Genomic DNA, 18,809 nt, shown 5'->3' on the forward strand with positions numbered 1-18,809 from the left:
CTAATTAATAGATCCATAAAGGAATCCTATGTCCCTAAACTCTGGCATTCCACCTTTGTTCTTCCTTTCCACAAGGGAGGCAAAAACACTAACATCTCAAACTTCCACCCTATAGCTTTTCTCTCTCCAATCTCCAAAATCCTAGAAAAATGCATCCACCTCCAACTTATGCCTTTTCTGACTAAAAAACAACTTTGTACCCCTACCCAACATGGCTTCCAACCAGGACATAGCACCATAAAAGCTCTACTCTCTTTCTTAGAAACTGTCAATCAAGCAAGAGATTCTGGGAACTTGGTATCCACAGTGCTCCTAGATCTCTCTAAAGCATTTGATACGGTTGCCCATAAACACCTTCTATGTCACCTCTCAAAACTAAATCTCTCCCAAAACACTCTTTCCTGGTTCTCAAGCTATCTGTTGGATAGATCTCAGGCTGTGAAATGGAAAAAAGGCACCTCACCTTTCTTACTCACCCCTACCAGAGTACCACAGGGGTCCATCCTCAGACCAATGCTGTTTAATATCTTTATGAATAACTTTCCCTCTGCTATTCCTAATGCCAAAGTCATCCAATATGTCTGCTCTGCCTCTAATCTCCCTGAACTCTTATCTAAAACTCAGACTGCCTTCTCAACTACTGAGATCTGGATGCACCAAAATCACCTTTCTCTCAGTGCTAACAAATGTAAAATACTACTATTCACACCTTCAGAATCTTATACAAATTCCTTCCAAGTACTTAGCCAAAACAACTCTCCGACCGAATTTGTTCCCTGTGCCAAACTACTCAGTGAAACTATAGACGAACACCTCAAGTTCGACATCCATATTCAGCAAAATATAAAGAAAACTCACCAAAAACACGGTATGCTATACAGGAACAACCATTTCCTCTCTACTTCTACCAGGCATACTCTGGCCTCCTTTTACCTCCTTCCCTCCCTTCTGTATGGTGCCCCGCTATTAACTAACTTGTCCTCTTCCATCACTTGCAAACTTGAAAACTGTTATAACAAAATTTCTAAATTTGCCACCAAAGCCAAACATTCTACTCATCACTGTGTTACTCTCCAATCCCTCAACTGGTTAGAATTCACAAATTTCCTGGACTTCCTCCAGCTCACTACAGCACATAGACTAATATTTAATCCAACCAAATGCCCCACTCTAACTAACATCCTTCCCCCATACACCCCAAACAGAACTCTCAGATCTAAACACCAAAAGTTAATTACTGTCCACAAACCTAAACATCCTGCTGGACAACTTCTCCTCTCCTTCTCCTTAGGTAAGAAATGGAACTCTCTCCCTTCCACGCTAAGGACAATGTCAAACACAAACAACTTCAAAAATCAGCTTTACACCTGCCACTCCTCCAAATAGAAATGTAACTGCATTCTCCCTACCTAGAACTCTTTAACAAAAGCCCCTGGAGGGTATCCTCCTGAGTTCCTAAGCACCTTATAGCTGGCTATAACCTTCTATAGCTAATTCCCATATGATCTCTCACACTCTGTAAATATTGTAAATAGCTTTTGACTTTTGACTGTAACTGTGTGAATTTGTTAAAATGTATCTGCACAATATTTTTCCACTATGGGCAATATTGCTCACACTTTGTATTATTTGATATGTATTTGTACTTGTACTTTTATTTTTATTGGACTGCTATCTTTACTATAGTCTGTTTCATGGAGCTTTTCTCCCCAGGCCTCCACTGAAAATGGACTCTCTGGGCCCAGTAGAATTCCCCCGTAATCAAACTGGAAATAAATAAATAAAGTATATCTTGTGTCTGGAAATTCTGGGCTTTTTGCAAAATAGTAACAATATATAATTTCTTTCTTATCCTCAGTAGTCCACTCTATCGTCTTTATGGCTCTTCTTTGGCCTATCAGTTTTTGTAATTTTTTCTGGACTACTACTTCCTTCTACAATGGGGGAGGGGCATCCTCCCCCTGGGCCTAGCCTGGCCCCATTGTAGGAATGTTTCCATATTTTGAGGATTCTACACTGTCATCTTTTCCACTCCTGGCACCAGTGTGCTTACCATGATTAGGCACTTTTTTTATCCTGGGTCTTGTGCACCCAGCTATCTTTTTTTAATGTTTTAACCTACTTCTGTCCATGATATATGCTATATAAATACAGTCTGTATATCAGTGTCATTTTGGTTAAATTTTGTGAAAAACAGAATCTACCTCGCAAAGGTACTTACCAAGACTTGAGGATGAATTAATTTTCAGTAATAATACTCCCCTTTACTTGCTGACTTATCATCTCTCCATCCACCCCCATATAGGCATGATTGAAAGACTTGTAAATCTGAATCTAATGTAAATCCATATATTGTGCAATGGATAGATGTTTATCTCATAGAAAGCATTCCACCAAAGTTAAAGGTGCCACTTCTGAAATCAAAAAGTTACCAATGGTGTACCACATGGCTCAGTGGTCATCCCTCTTCTGTTGTGTATCATTTCTCGTACCTTCAGGCAAAGACTCCTGTAAGTTTGCAGTTGACTGTAAATTAGATGTAATTATTTGTTGGGTGTTGTTATTCGAACTTTCATTGAGTCACAATTCCTCTAACAGGTTAGATTATGTTAACAAATGCAAGGACAATAGTCGCAAATTAAATCTAAAAAAATATAGTACAGTTCATTGGTAAACAAAACAGACCATATGAGTGACACACCCCTCCAATGAGACACTATCATAAGAGAACTAGACACTTTGATTAATAATTCCTTATCTTTTGATCTTCATGTCTCCACTGTAGTTAAGAAAGCCATCTGTTTGGCACATATAAGTTCCAAAAACATCTCCTCTTGATTGAAAGAAATCTTCATTGTCCTACTAACCTCATCAGACCCATTGAGTCACAAGTATGCTTTTATTGTGCTATTAACACTGCTTTCAAATTCTGTATCACAAACAGTGATGACCATTTGCTAAACAAACAGTTGAACATTGAAAATAAACTTAGCATGGGTAGCTGTAAACTTCTATTCCCTTGAAGCTCATGATTCCTTGAAAATGCACTGAAACTCACATTTTCTTGAAAATGCACTGAAACCCATAGTCTGGTAGTTGGTGTAGAGGATTCAGGCTCTTGTCTCCTGTAACAAAGGTACAGGGTTTGAGCCTGGTTAAATTAACTAACCTGCCATCCCTAGCTGGGGCATTACAGACACACACAGACACACACAAAATTCCAGAAGCAAAGCACGTTACCAGATCATGCTTATGATAACGTTCTGTGGAAGAAGTGGTAGCAGGAATAACTTGCATGCTTAAATTCTGTGCATGGACATGGAATAGAACAAGCAAGCAACAGCATGTGTATTAACAGGTGTGTACGGATGCACGATGACATGTAAACCATAAAAAAGCAACATAACTAAGCCACCATGTAAAGGTGTATCAGCAACAAAGCAAATTAAAACATACAATTTTAATCAAATATATTTAAAAAGTGGATGATAAGCGCTTTTGGCTCCTGCTTTCTTCAGTTCTAAGCCCATATCAGCCTGTAACTTAATAATCCACCTAAGTTCATGCTCTTCAGTTTTATTATATAGGTTTCTAAGTCACACATCACTCTCTAACTTCTCAGTCACCATAAATCTGAAATTATGGTCCATACCCTTCTCCAAAATATGTTTAGTCAGTGTTGATTGGAGTAATTGGTTACATTGTTATTATGAATGGTTAGTATGTTCCTTTGAGTGAGTTGTGATTGGTTGAGAGTAGTCATGTGATGTTTTAACATTCTATAACACTTGTATATTCAGTGATTTTTTAAATGTGTTTTATGATCTGAAGAAGTGGTGCGTGAAAGTGAGATCCTATTTTATTATTTTTATAATTAAAGTTCCTGTTTTTATCTCTGCTATGGTTCTTGTTCTGATTTGTTGCTGGATTTTGTTTCTGGAGTTTGGGAACCATTTACCGTTTGCAGAGGACTTGCTCTTTTTTATTTTTATTTATTGCCTTTGTTTACTAGTAGTGTCCGACTGGACATCAAGTCATTTTTTCAGTGGAGGCCTGGAGACAAGAACTCCAAGATTACATTTAGTTGCACAAATATAAACAATTATGCATTCATTTGATAAAGACAGTACATGGCAGTTAGTGCTAGGCACTTACATATCTTTTGATGAAGATTTACTCATTAACCCAGAGTACCCACTCATGGCGCCTGTGTGATTAAACTCGAGTTTGCCACAAGAAGATATAAATTGCAAGCCCCCCCTCCCCCCGAGTGCCTTCCACAAGCGAGAGAAAGTGTACTGCAGATTTGTAGTTCACCTTAATGTAAAACACATGTCCAGAAAAAACGTAAACTCCTAATACTGCTAAAACCAGACTGAAGGAGCAAAAACCACTGTAAAATCCAGAATAAAGCCAATGCTCTTTATTGTAGGTAAGCGCTTTTGCAACCAGGCCTGGTTGCTTCCTCAAACCAAAGATTACAAAAAGACATCATCCCCAACTTTAAAAACCTTGAATCCTGTGTCACATGACTATGACCAATTAATTAGTTAAATGAGTTAAAAGAACAAGTACATTCAAAATGCAAATACACTCAAAAAGCACAAAATTTCATTCAAGGCAATATATAAAAAAACAGCATATAATATAATGTAAAAGAAACATACAAAGAACATACATAAAAATGCTATATATATAAAAATAAAAATAACCTACTATACTATCTAACATACTAATACTACCCTATCTGTAAATCACTAATAAAACAGCTTTCTTCCTAATATTCAAAAATACTGTATGTATAAATAAAGAAAAAACATCTAACGTATACTATATTATATTATATGTTGTCTAAGCATACTCTAACTATAAAAATGCTGGTATAACCCTATCTATAAATCACAAAATTAAATAGCTTTCTTCCTAATCTTCCTACCTTTCAACAGGGGTTTCAGAGATACATAATCATTCAGCCCAGGTAGCTTATGGGCTGCTAACATAAAAATCCATCTCAACTCCCTTTGTTCAGTTTTATTATTTAAATCTCCATCCTAATGGTTTCAGTGACAGTGTCAATAATAGAAAAGTAACAACAGTGATTCTCCCTTTGTTGTAACATGTGTTTAGCCAGTGCACTATGTTCCTGTTGTCTCCTAAAACAGTAAAGGTGGTCATGAATTCTCTCCCTTAACCGTCTGTTGGTCTTACCAACATAAAACGCACTGCAACAGGCACAGTGGGCTAAATATATCACATTCCTACTTTCACAGTCACCTGAGGCCTTAAACTTGAAGGATTTCCCACTCGATGGATGGACAAATATGATGTTAGTTTCTAAATACTGACAAAACAAGCATGTATTACATCTCCTAGTCCCATAGTTCATAATGGATCTATGTTCCAATCCATCTGTATAGCAGAGCATCTGCTTCAATGTTTTTCGATTTTTATAAATAAAACAAGGTTTCTCTCCTACTATTGCACTTACCCTATCATCAGTCCCCAATATATGCCAGTTACGATATATAATATCCTTAATCAAACGAGTATCAACTGAGTGTGTAATACTAAACTTCACTAATTGTTCTCCGCTCTTCATTCTCTTAGGGGTCTTTTCAACTTCACCCATATTGGGACTAGAAAAATATGGTTTCCCTGTGGTGTTCCTTTTAGTTCTGGCTTCAGTGCATGCCTCATTTACCTCTCTTTCATGGTAACTCCTGACTAGGAACCCATCCCTCAGGGTCATCAAACTATTTTCAAAGTCCTGATCTCTTGCATGTAATTTTGACATGCGTATAGCTTGATTATTGATGACATTCCTAAAAATATGGGGAGGTTGCATACTAGTGTGGTGAACATAACTATTACGGTAGCAATCCTTCCGATACAATTTAGTGTACACATTGCCAGTAGTTCCATTCAACTGTATTTTTATATCTAAAAACTCAATGTGGGTACAAGATCTATTCATGGTAAAACCTAAAAAATCAGTACTTTTATTTAAATGTTGGACAAATTCACATAATCTTTCCTCACCACCCCCTCCAAAAAAAAAAAGGAACAGGCCATCTACAAAACGACGAAAAAATAAAATGGCACCTTTGAGAGCATGGTCATTCATCATAAAAGTTTGCTCCCATTGCGCCATCGCCAAATTGGTGTAGCTATTGGCTGTAGGAGTCCCCATAGCTACGCCTGACATTTGTAGGAAATATTTACCATCAAATGTAAAAACATTAAATTCTAATACAAGCTCTAACAAAAAACTAATCAAATCAACCTTCTCTACACTAAGTGAGCCTTCCTGTAGTAAGAAATCTCTTAGATAGCATATTCCTTTCTCATTAGGTATGCTGGTAAAAAGGGATATGACATCCAAAGTAACTAAAAACTCTTCCCCTGTAAACCTATAATTATTTAAAAAGGCATAAAAATCTCTCAAAAAAAAATGTTCTGAGTCCCGTAGTATCAAGTTATATTGTGTTATTAATGGTCTCAGTTGTTTTTCCAGATATACTGATACTGGCTCAGTAATCCACCCTGCCCCCGAAACAATTAGTCTAAAGGGGGGTTCAGGATGCATTTGTGAATTTTTTGGAAGTCCAACAAAACTAGGGACAATAGGACATTCAACAAAAAAATATTTAAGCAAATCTTCTGTTATATAATTTTCCAAAAAAAACAATTTTTAACTTGACAGTTAAAACTGTCTACCAGCATATTAACTTCTGTTACATCAATCATCCTATACACATTCACATCTAACAGTAAATTATTTATAGCTTCTAAATAAAACAGTCTATCCATTACTACTACAGAATGTCCCTTATCAGCAGGCTTTATAATTATTTCTCTATCATTCTTGAGTCTATTTGGAGCTTGTTTTTCACTAAATGTCATGTAAAATTTCCTTTCCCTCCATTTAGAGCGAAACATTTCATATAACTCATTTTCACAAGCTTTCACAAATATCTCTAAACTAGAAGGAAGAGCAAGCATGAAAACACTAGGCTTCTTGAATAAGTTCTCTTCGATATTATTTGTATTACTTACACCATATATTACTTTTAATGCTGTGTTGTGAGCAAAAAGTCTCAGTTAAGTCAGGGTATCAAGTAAATCCGCCTGTGCTGTAGGAATGAAGCCCAAGCCCTTGTTCAGTACATCGGCTTCATCTTGGTCCAGTATTCTGCTCAAAATATTATAAACTAAGTGTTCTGCCACATTTTCTTCAGGGTCTGCACTTGTCCTTCCCTTAGTGACAGTTTCCTTTTGAATCTCCTTCCTTCTGGCTCCATTTCTAAACTCTTCGAACGTATGTTGAAGGGGAGGAGCAGGAGCGGAAAAGAATGTGCCAGATTGGTGGAGGATTCAGGTTCCACTATAACCATCTCCTTATTGGCTGTAGTGACCTTTGATCTTACTGTCTGTTCAGTTGTCGAACCTGACAATGTATTCACATTAGTAGACTCTATCCCTTGCTGTAGTGATTTTAAAGGGATAGTATCAGTGACAGATGACAAACCGGCCTCATTAGAGCCAGATGTAGTAGGTCGAAGTTGTTGATCTCTGTTCCTAACAGTATTAACACCTCTTTCCATCTGGAGAGCATTCACTCTCTGCTCTTTCAGCCATACAAAGACATTGCCCTTTTGGAAATCAGCTACACCTCTTTTGAGTTTCTTCTGTTTCATTTGTAGTAGCTTGCGCTCATAACAGCTAATCTGTTCAATTAATTCAGAGATACAAACATCTATCAGGCTATCTTGTGAATTTTTATACAGTGTTTCTTGTGCACTACGTATTTTTTCACCTAATTCATTTTCTAAAGGTGAAAAAAGTCAATAATCAGCTGCATATATTGAATGCAAGTGTCTATATTCAACTGTTGCCATTTAACTAATAGCTCAGGATATAGAGTCCCATAAGATGGCATATTTAAAACACGTAAGCCCCTAGGGACTACTTTAAGTTTTATACTGGCTTCCATATGCATCCGTTGGTATTGCAATCTCTACAGCCTATATAGGTCATTCTCTAATGTCTGTAGTTGCTGTCAAATATCCATATGCTCCTGAACCTCATCTCTTTCATAGTCTACAGGAGAAGTAAAGTCACCTTTCAGAAGGGGATTAGAGTCCATAGAAAGCAGTTGTGTAAAACGTTGCAAGCATAAATTCCCATCATGTTGTTTAGTAGAAAAGTCCATGTTGTCAGCTCCTTCTGCCATGGTTAACTAGGCTGGAACACCACACAATATACACAGTAAAAAAGAAGTGTGTTTACATTTTGAATATACTTGTTCTTTTAACTCATTTAACTAATTAATTGGTCATAGTCATGTGACACAGGATTCAAGGCTTTTAAAGTTTGAGATGATTTTTTTTGTAATCTTTGGTCTGAGGAAGCAACCAGGGCTGGTTGCGAAAGCGCTTACCTACAATAAAGAGCATTGGATTTATACTGGATTTTACAGTGGTTTTTGCTCCTTCAGTGTGGTTTTAGCAGTATTAGGAGTTTACGTTTATTCTGAACATTTGCCTTGGTGTGTTTACTCCTATACTTCATAACTGGGCTTCTCCTTTTTTTTTAATGTAAAACACGCTGAAATCATAACTGAATGTGTAATTTACATTCTATAGTTATGATTCAGCATGTTTTTACATTAAAGTCACATTAAAGTTGTAGTAGAAAATCCGATTTCAAAGTTCTTGATAAAACAAGTGGTGGCAGCCAATCAGATTCTTGCAATCCACTCCACCACTTGCATAACTCTACCCCCCAACTTAAATTTCTTTTGTTTTCTCCAAATAAAAAGAGGGTCCAGCAGCAGGTATTTCCTTGCTTTTTGTAAAGAATTGGAGATTTCACCTGCTACTGGATCCTCTGTTTTATTTTCAGCACTCAAGGATTTCACGGATCACACTACAAGCAGTTCCCGTTCAGCTTGGCCCAACAACTGCCTTTTTTTTTCTTCCAGTAAGTTTTTATCCTTTTTGTTATTTCTTTTCCCTTAACATGCCTGGAGTAGCTTGTAGCTTGTAGTGTTAGCATGTATGCACTGCTTACAGAACCCCTTTTTTGCACAGATTCATAGCTTAAATACATTTCACCCACTACCATACTTTGCCTGCACCTCTCCAGTCAAATATGTAAATTCCGTATTTCGGCTTGCTGAGCATCCTGCGCTCAGTTTTGCCAGGTTGTAACCCACTGTGTATTATCATCACACACACAAACCTTTCCCTGCCCATTTCCTTTGACAGTTGTTATTCCCAGTACATAATTGCAGCAGCGCTGCTTTGGTTTCCGTCAAATTAGCATGCAAAAATAATTTTCCACATTCAATAAAAAAAAGCAGTTTCTAGAGTGAAAACAAGTTTAAACAGTTAATAGCCACATTGTAGCTTTCTTCCAATTATTCCCTTGCCATAGCTCTTTAATTCTTTGAGTCAGATATAAAGTGAGGGTCGAAAGATTCACAATCTGGAACGGATTGTAAATAATAATTCAATTATTTTATAAATTATCATCAGAATGTGAATGTGAAACTTTAATGTGTGCTTTTACTGGATACAATGATTTGCCAGCTAGATCCGTAAGTAGACCAAGGCGAAGTGGTAGTGACCTCATATGCAAGCTGTCAGGGTTTGCAGGTGCTGATCATCTGGGAGAAATGAGAAGCGTTGTGTGTGTTGATTTGACTGTAGCTATTTGTTTACTGCTTGTTGTTGCATTTCTAGTATAGTAAACAGCTTGCTGCAGTCGGGAGGTGATTTTTCAGTCAAGTTTAGATTCTTGCCAGAGAAGTATTTCACTCTAAGCTCCCCAAAAGACCAGAAATGCAGAAAAAGGTTGCTGTCAATATGTGCTAGGTGCATACTGTATAAGACTCGGGGAATGACAATACGAGCGTAATGGCATTCTACAGATATTATTCAGTACAAAGGTAAAGTGTCAGCTGCTGGTTAAATCTGAAGTGAGGGTTCTTGGGAATGCAGTAGCAGCATACCGACATACTGCCAATCTCTCTTACTTTTTTTATTATTTTTTTTTGTCCCAATCGAGTATGAAGTTGAGGGGGGGGTCTTTAAATGATAGCGCCAGCCTAAATATAAGCACAGGTTGCCTGTTGAGAGGCATGTCAAGAATATAACATAAAATCACCAACTTTCTATAACATTTAGGACAGGAGACATACCTGATAGTCAAAGTGGTTTTGCCTACTACTCATGCAAAATTACAGAATATCTGTAAAGTGTCACTGTGTAAGTTATTGTTCACAACCACCAACCTCCAGAATCACTGATTAGTACAGAAATAATTGGTGATAGCCAGAAACACTTTGTAAAATATTGGTACTATTAACCTGAGGTGTTTGATGGAACTGGAGTATGTAAATTAACATGCATTTTTATAATTTAAAGATGTAACTCTACTTATCAAAATTATTTTTGAAGTTCAATCACCACATTTAGGAGGAGGCATAGCTTCATATGAGCCAAATCAAACAGCTGAGAAGTATATATATTTTTCCATATCATGTTTGGATTTCAGTCATAGTTATTGTAGTTGTATTCTGCATTTACATACTGGTTAGAAAATATTTTATATTATATATTATAAGTCCAGAAATAAAAATAAAAATTGCTAGCATTCACTGGGTAAAACCACTGTGGTGTAAAGTGAATAAATGTACATAAAAAGAAAAAATATACACTACCAGAGGTAAAACACAGCTGCAACTCGATGAGGACAAACACTCAGCCAGTCAAAGAAATAAAAATCCACTATTTATTCCAGCACAAAAACAGGTAAGCGCTTTCGCATTGGAGCTTCATCAGACCTTTAAAAACAGTAGACCTAACCTATCGTTTATAGAAAACCAACTCATCTAATAAATCAATTAAATAATGAACGCTTAAAGTCACAGTAAAGAAATACAAAGTAATACAAAGTAATAGAAACAAGGTTAAAAACAAAGACATTACACAATACATACTTACAATATACATTCTTAAAATCACTTTAAACCAATAAACATTCACAGACTGTAAACTAAAGATAAAAAAACTATCAAAGACTTCATTTACAAAGTCTTCTTTTCTTCAAAACTGGCTTAATGAAGGCCCTTTCATTGAGGCCACTGCCTCGATCTGCTCTTAAAAGAACAATCCACCCTGTTTCCTTATACTCAGTATATGCAATAATATCCCCTTCTCTGATGCTAGGTGTAACAGTTTCAATCACCTGAAATTTAAACATATGAGTGCACCCAAACTCAGTGGCATGCTTGGCAAGTGCATTATGTGGGGACCCCTTCCTAATGTGATAGAGGGGTCCCCTCATCCTATCACGCAGGGGTCTGTTGGTTTTCCCAACATAAAATGCACTGCACGCCACACACTGAGCCAGGTAAACAACATGTGGGGTCATACAATTGCTAACCCCTTTGAAATAAAAATCCCTGTCAAGATCGGGGTGATGAAAAACACCAGATGAATCAATATAACCACAAAAATTACAGGAGTCACACGCTACAGTAAAGTCATGATAAAACCTATCAACATTATTGTGTGTCCCAGAACATAGTAACCTCTTCAGGTTCACATGATTCCTATATCTAAAAGTAGGAGAACTACCCACAATATTACCAATGTCTTTGTCCACTAAAAGGATGGACCAATGATGATGAAACAAGTCAGTGACTCTTCTGTAATCATTAGTATAAAAAAGTGGAATCTTAGTCTTATTACCACTAGTAGATGGAAAGGAATTATTCAATTCTGGAGGCAAACCAAAATAAGGACATGCCCTAGTAGACCTTAAATCAAGGAGGTCAAACCACTGTCTACTCAACTCATCCTCAACTCATCCCGGGTATAGCCCCTATCCAAAAACTTCTTCTCCAGGCTAGTCATTTCCTTCTGAAATCCTGCTAATGAGGGATTTAATCTCGATGCTCTCATACCCTGTCCCCTGATAAGATTCTTAAAAATGAAGCCTGGATGCATACTTGACCTAAACAGGAACGCATTCCTATGGCATGTCTTCCAATAGATCCCTGTGTTAATCAAGTGATCATTCAACTTCTCAACAATGACATCCAGGTAATTAATACTTTCATAGGACAGACTATAAGTGAACTTTAGACAGACAGTCAAATCATTCATAGTCCCAAAGAACCTATCAAACTGTTCAGATGTCCCTCGCCACAGCACAAATAAATCATCTACAAAACGTCGATAAAAAATGACGTGATCTACAAAAGCTGTTAGTGGAAACAGAAACTCAGATTCCCACTGGGCAAGGAACATATTAGCGTAGCTATTGGCACATGAAGTGCCCATAGCTATGCCATGTTGTTGTAAAAACATATCTTCACCAAAGATGAACACGTAGTTATTCAAGACTGTCTCTAAAAAGAAACAGATCAAATCAATTTGCTTAGGTGAATACCCACTGTGGGTAACTAGATATTTCTGCACACAGTCTAAAGTTCACTTATAGTCTGTCCTATGAAAGTATTAATTACCTGGATGTCATTGTTGAGAAGTTGAATGATCACTTGATTAACACAGGGATCTATTGGAAGACATGCCATAGGAATGCGTTCCTGTTTAGGTCAAGTATGCATCCAGGCTTCATTTTTAAGAATCTTATCAGGGGACAGGGTATGAGAGCATCGAGATTAAATCCCTCATTAGCAGGATTTTAGAAGGAAATGACTAGCCTGGAGAAGAAGTATTTGGATAGGGGCTATACCCGGGATGAGTTGAGTAGACAGTGGTTTGACCTCCTTGATTTAAGGTCTACTAGGGCATGTCCTTATTTTGGTTTGCCTCCAGAATTGAATAATTCCTTTCCATCTACTAGTGGTAATAAGACTAAGATTCCACTTTTTTATACTAATGATTACAGAAGAGTCACTGACTTGTTTCATCATCATTGGTCCATCCTTTTAGTGGACGAAGACATTGGTAATATTGTGGGTAGTTCTCCTACTTTTAGATATAGGAATCATGTGAACCTGAAGAGGTTACTATATTCTGGGACACACAATAATGTTGATAGGTTTTATCGTGGCTTTACTGTAGCGTGTGACTCCTGTAATTTTTGTGGTTATATTGATTCATCTGGTGTTTTTCATCACCCTGATCTTTGCAGGGATTTTTATTTCAAAGGGGTTAGCAATTGTATGACCCCACATGTTGTTCACCTGGCTCAGTGTGTGGCATTAGATGAGTTGGTTTTGTATAAAAGATAGGTTAGGTCTACTGTTTTTAAAGGTCTGATGAAGCTCCAATGCGAAAGCGCTTACCTGTTTTTGTGCTGGAATAAATAGTGGATTTTTATTTCTTTGACTGGCTGAGTGTTTGTCCTCATCGAGTTGCAGCTGTGTTTTACCTCTGGTGGTGTATATTTTTTTCTTTTTATGTATATTATATATTATATTTTATATTAAAATAATGTGTTTTGCATGCTTTTCCACTGTTCCTGATTTTGCAGAATATTTCTGATTATGCCTAAATGCCTCATATTTTCCATGTCCTTCCACTTTTTTAATTTTTGGTAAATTCCTAAGTACTGCAGTCCATTGTTGGCAAACATCCTGGAATATTACTTTCGCAATTCATATGGATTTATATGTATCAACAGCATATATAAATACAAATGTGGGTTCCCTTATATGAGACCCATTGCTCCTACTTCTGTTATAACTGTCTGGGTGTTCTTCTTCCACATTGCCCCTGTTTCTGCCTGTAAATCCTGGTATTTTATGACTTTTTCTGTCTTTTTGTATGTAAGACACTGAAATCACTAGGTGTAACATTTTGAATTATCAATACTACTTTTGTCTTTTTTGGTGGACTTTATATCTGTTTCTCACATCTGTTTTTGAACATTAATAGGTGATTCCATTTGATATAAACTTCATCAGTCTCTGTAATGTTCTATGGCTCATGTTTTCAATGCTTCTCATCTTCTTCCATATTGTAATGATTGCACAATCCCCAGTGCAACAATCTTGGCACATTATTATGCCATTCAGTATACAGATCCTCTGCTTCTAGTATATCATACACAGCAACAAGATGTAGAACTGTTTCCGGTTCTGTTTTTCTGGAGCTGCATTTGTGTGTTTCTCCCACATGTTCAATGGACTTTGTAAACCAACATGTATGTAGTCCACTATCCTTGGCTGCTAATATTAACCTTTCATCTTTTGGTTTAAATTAATCTCTCCTTAACCATTCTTGAGCCAGATTCTGATTGATATGAGGTTGTTCCAGTTTTCTATACTTGCAACTACATTTATGACTATTCTACATTTCTTGCCCTCACATCTTATCCCTCTTCCTATTTTTTTATTTTATTTATTTGGCACATTCAGTTTCTATTTGATTTTGTCTACTTTTGGTTTGTTTTCCATTCTTGCCTGAAATCAATATACTTCAGTTAAAGTAAACAGGGAAGTCGTATTACAATTGTTCTCATGTTTAAAAATGTCTCTATGTTTGAATCTGGTGAGTTCAGCAGATATGTCTGTAGTCTTACAATTGCAGATCTATAGATGTAACCAATTTCGAGGTGGCCCACACCTCCTTCAGAACAAGAAAAATATAATCCTGGTATAAAGTGATTTTGTTTATCATTTGTTATTGAGAGGCATTCTTCTTGTTTTCCTGGCCAGCCTGGTGGCTCAGGGGTAATGTCTCAGCTTTACAGCTCAGGGGGTTCATTTTTGACTTCTGGTCACTGCTTATTTGAAATTTTCATGTTCTCCCCATGGCAATGTGGGTTATCTCAGGGTGCTCCAGTTTCCTGCAACCTCAAAAAAGCTTGCTTGGCTACACTAAAGTGTCTATTGTATTTACTGTTATAAGTTCAGAATTATATACTAGGCTAATGACCACCACAGCTTTTATAAGCCTAGCTGTGCAATCCAAGTGGTAGTCTCTGGGATACACGTCTCTCCAGCAGGTCCTATTTATACCCCAATCAAGGTTTAACTCTTTTGAATGGGTAATTGTGATGCTGTTAGTTTTGTGTATTTGTTAGAAGTATGACGTGTGTTCTTTTACTGAGGAACCTCTGTGGATGTTCCACTTGTTGGATATGCCTGGTTAGTTATGTACTAAAGGGGGCATTGTTCTCAATAGGTCTGAAGAATGCTGAATACAGTGGAACATTGACTTTCTTGGACCTAGATGCCTTACCTTTGTTTGTATGTTGCAAAACATAGAATGATTTCCTCACTAGTGTAGACATGTGATGGTCAAAGGCTAGATTAATGTCTGTGTGAGCCCCCAAGTCCCTGAATACTGAGTCAACTCTTAGGGATGTGGTGTCAATATAACAGTTACAAGGGCTGGATGACTTCCTGGGGGATACTTTTATGTATTTCTTGGCAAGTTAATGTTAGTTCATGGCTCAGATGCCAGTTATTTGTCTGTGTAAGCCCTTTATGGAGAACATTTGTGGCAGTGGTTGATTTGAGGTTGTGGACATACCTCAAGAATGTCTTCTGGTAGTCCTTGACCTGGGAGGACAAATGTACCTCAGATTTGACTTTGGTAGATTTTATTTGTCTTATTGTTTGTTTAGTTTGAGACAGCTTTTATCTTGCTGGGTACTGCACCTCCTACTTTTTTGACATGATTTTCTTTATTATGTTAAACAGCCTATTGATGTTGTGATTCCAATAGGGTGGCTTTTTTTTTTTAGTTAGTCTGTACTTGATGCTGTTGGGTTGGATGGTGAGTGTTTCCAATAATACATTGGTTTCCTGGGTCATAGAGGGGGACCTATAGCTTGCAAGTAAGTGATATGGATTTGGCTTATGGTACTATGAAGATGGAGAAGCTCAAGTTCATTGTCCTGTTTGACCAGCCATGAGATATATTTTTTTAAAGTTAGACACCTCCACCTTTAGTCCCTGTATGTATATTGTGTTAGTTACTACTTTCTGGTATGTCACATTGCATATCTTCCATTACGCACTTAGGCCACTAATTCTAGCAAAATCCCCTAGAATTAATTTTTTATACATGTCTACTGACTTACTTGCTGACTATTACAAGCATGGAGCTACCATATGCTTTGTGCTTTTTTCTTGGCTTTGTCAGTAATTTGTTGAAATTAGGTGGGAGGAATGGCTCAATATCTAAGTGTTATACTATTTTACTGAATTACTCAGGTCTTCTCCTTACTGATGATAATGAGTCTGTGTTACATAACATCTGCACAAGGTAATATAATGAATGCCTACTCAACAGGTTATATGCTGCAATTATCACCTGTGTCTCAGCATGCATAGCTTTGCACGTCATTATCACAGTGCATTTACAATATGGCATTGAGTCATTATCAGTTTTCAGGCAAAACAATTAGCAGCTGTCACTTTTATTCACATAAGTAGAAGTCATTTTCACATTGATGAATGCACAAGCCAGACTTGAGTTTTTCCTCCACTTGGAGTCATTGTAATCCACCCCCCCCCCCCCACACCAGTTTCTTTCTATCATTTGTACAATGTCAAGAAATGAAACAAATCTAGGTATGTCTTTTTCCTTTGCGATGTGCTCTTTCACTCCCCCTCCACTCCACTCAGGTACAGTAAATGCATGTAGGTCAGGGCAGCAAATAGTACATTACTTCCGTCCTTGATCCATTATGTCCATTGCTGAATGGACACATGTAAAGCAAAAAGGCAGAGGTAAGGCAGACTGCTGACACTGAAGGAGGTCGTGAAACAGTAATGGTATCAGCACTCTGAGTGGGCAGTCAGCACAGGTTTGGGACACTTCAGACACCCACCAAGTGAAGCTCCATGCCTGTCCTTGGCATATTACCCTTCTTTTTCTCTTTACATGTGCCCTTCCTATGCCCCCTTGTCAGACAGTGTGTGTAATTTGGTGTTTTCAGGGCTGGTCTGTATGTACCTCTGCAGCATCACTCATTGTTTGTCATTTGGTGTTGTCAAGGGTGATAAGTATGTACCTCTGCATCGTCATCATCAGTTATGTACCTTATGAAAAGAATAATACCCTGTGGATAGGAGTGAAGCTTTGTATGGGCTAACCAGGTAATGCATATGATATACATATATATGTAGTTTTCCAATACAGCTGTCAAACATCAGTAGTAATCTGTTTGCATTTTCTTTCATGTGCAGGCTTGTCTACCTTCTGACACTGACATGGCTTTACGAGCAGGAGAATGATAAGTGAGAGTGTGGGTATGTGGCCATTCTTATATTCACTGGGCTACCAGCCATGCCTTCATAAATGAAAACACCTACAACTTGAACTTCCCCACATCTAGTGTGAAGATATATTGGATTGCAAGAAGAGGTATGCATTGGAGCGGAGTACTGCAGTTGTTGGAAGAGAAGTGTTCCATCTACCCTGAGCCTGACATTCTTGTGCTGCTCAATGGAGGAAACGATGTCATCAGTCACCCACTCGGAAGGCTACGGTTTTAAATCAGAGTAATTTTTGAATATCTGCAGTCGTGGTGGCCACATTGTCATTTTGTGTGGCCTGACATAATTCCTCGCCAGATGTGGAAAACAGCAAACAGTCAACAGGCAGCGCACAAGGCCAGATGTTTACAGAATGGGTTCATGCATGGCTTGATGCACAGGGTCAGTGGATCTACAATCTGCCATGACAGGATCACCGCAAAAGATGTTCACCTTTTCAGAAGGGATGGCGTTCACATAACTGAGGAGGGCACTGGGTTGTTCTTGACTGACCTCCACAGTGGCATGAGGAGAGCTATGCATGATAAATTGGTAATATGCAGCTTGTGAAAAGAATGGAAAACACCCATGACCAAGTATGACCAGTATGATAAGTAAAACTCTGTTATGGAATGTGTTGTGTAAAATATATTTTTCTGAGTTCTGCAAATAACTGTGGTAAGGAGCTGGTGAAGATGCTGAAAAATAACTGTTTCAGGAGAGTGTTACCATGTACAATATAATATGTCAGTAACCATCCTGCAATACTTAATTTTTTATTCTGCTTTTATCAAGTATGTGTAGATTTTAGATGACAGGAAGGGCTTAGTAATACAGAACTTGATCCCTTAGATCCATTGCTGAATGGACACATGTAAAGTGAAAAGGCATAGGTAAGTCCCATGCCTGTCCTGGGTTCATTAGTGGAGTGGCGGCCCTTACCTTGCTTTTTCTCTTTACATGTACCCATTCAGCAGTATGTTGGCTACACCAAGAATGTGCATTTTTACAATCATATATGTCTACATGGTAAAACAACTAGTTCTGAATGCTGTAAACATGTACATATATCAGTTTTGTTAGGACTCAGGTTAAGGAAATTATGATTTTTTCATATTTTGGTAAATATCTTCGCAAGGGAGAATCTGAATGTGCTAAGTAATACCTCATTTTGAAGTCAGTATTGATAGTTCCAACACGGTAAAAGAACTGTGCCTGTATGTTGTACACATGTACAGATATCAAAGCTTGTTTTGGATTTAGGTTATGGAAATTATGATTTTTTTCATATTTTGGTAAATAACTTTGCGAGGGAGCATCTGAATGTGCTAAGTAATATCTCATTTTAAAGACAGTATTGATAGTTCCAACATGGTAAAAGAACTATGCATGTATGCTGTACACATGTACAGATATCAAACTTTGTTTTGGACTTAGGTTATGGAAATTATGATTTTTATTCATATTTTGGTAAATAACTTTGCAAGGGAAAATGTCAGTGTGCTAAATAATACCTCATGTTGAAGACAGTGTTACTCCTTACAACATGGTAAAAGAA

General features: G+C 37.4%; 1 protein-coding gene across 1 annotated transcript in view; it reads right to left on the reverse strand.

Moving 5' to 3' along the window:
* The window catches only part of LOC122792718 (putative thiamine transporter SLC35F3), a 780,977-nt gene that overhangs the window by 47,246 nt on the left and 714,922 nt on the right, over positions 1 to 18,809 (reverse strand). The window contains exon 6 of the mRNA XM_044060302.1: positions 7,529 to 7,828. Coding sequence (XP_043916237.1) covers positions 7,529 to 7,828 — 300 coding nt within the window. The remainder of the gene's footprint in view (positions 1 to 7,528; positions 7,829 to 18,809) is intronic.

Source organism: Protopterus annectens, chromosome 2.part0, assembly GCF_019279795.1.
Source record: "Protopterus annectens isolate FY-2018-M chromosome 2.part0, PAN1.0, whole genome shotgun sequence".
NCBI classification, from domain to species: domain Eukaryota; kingdom Metazoa; phylum Chordata; order Ceratodontiformes; family Protopteridae; genus Protopterus; species Protopterus annectens.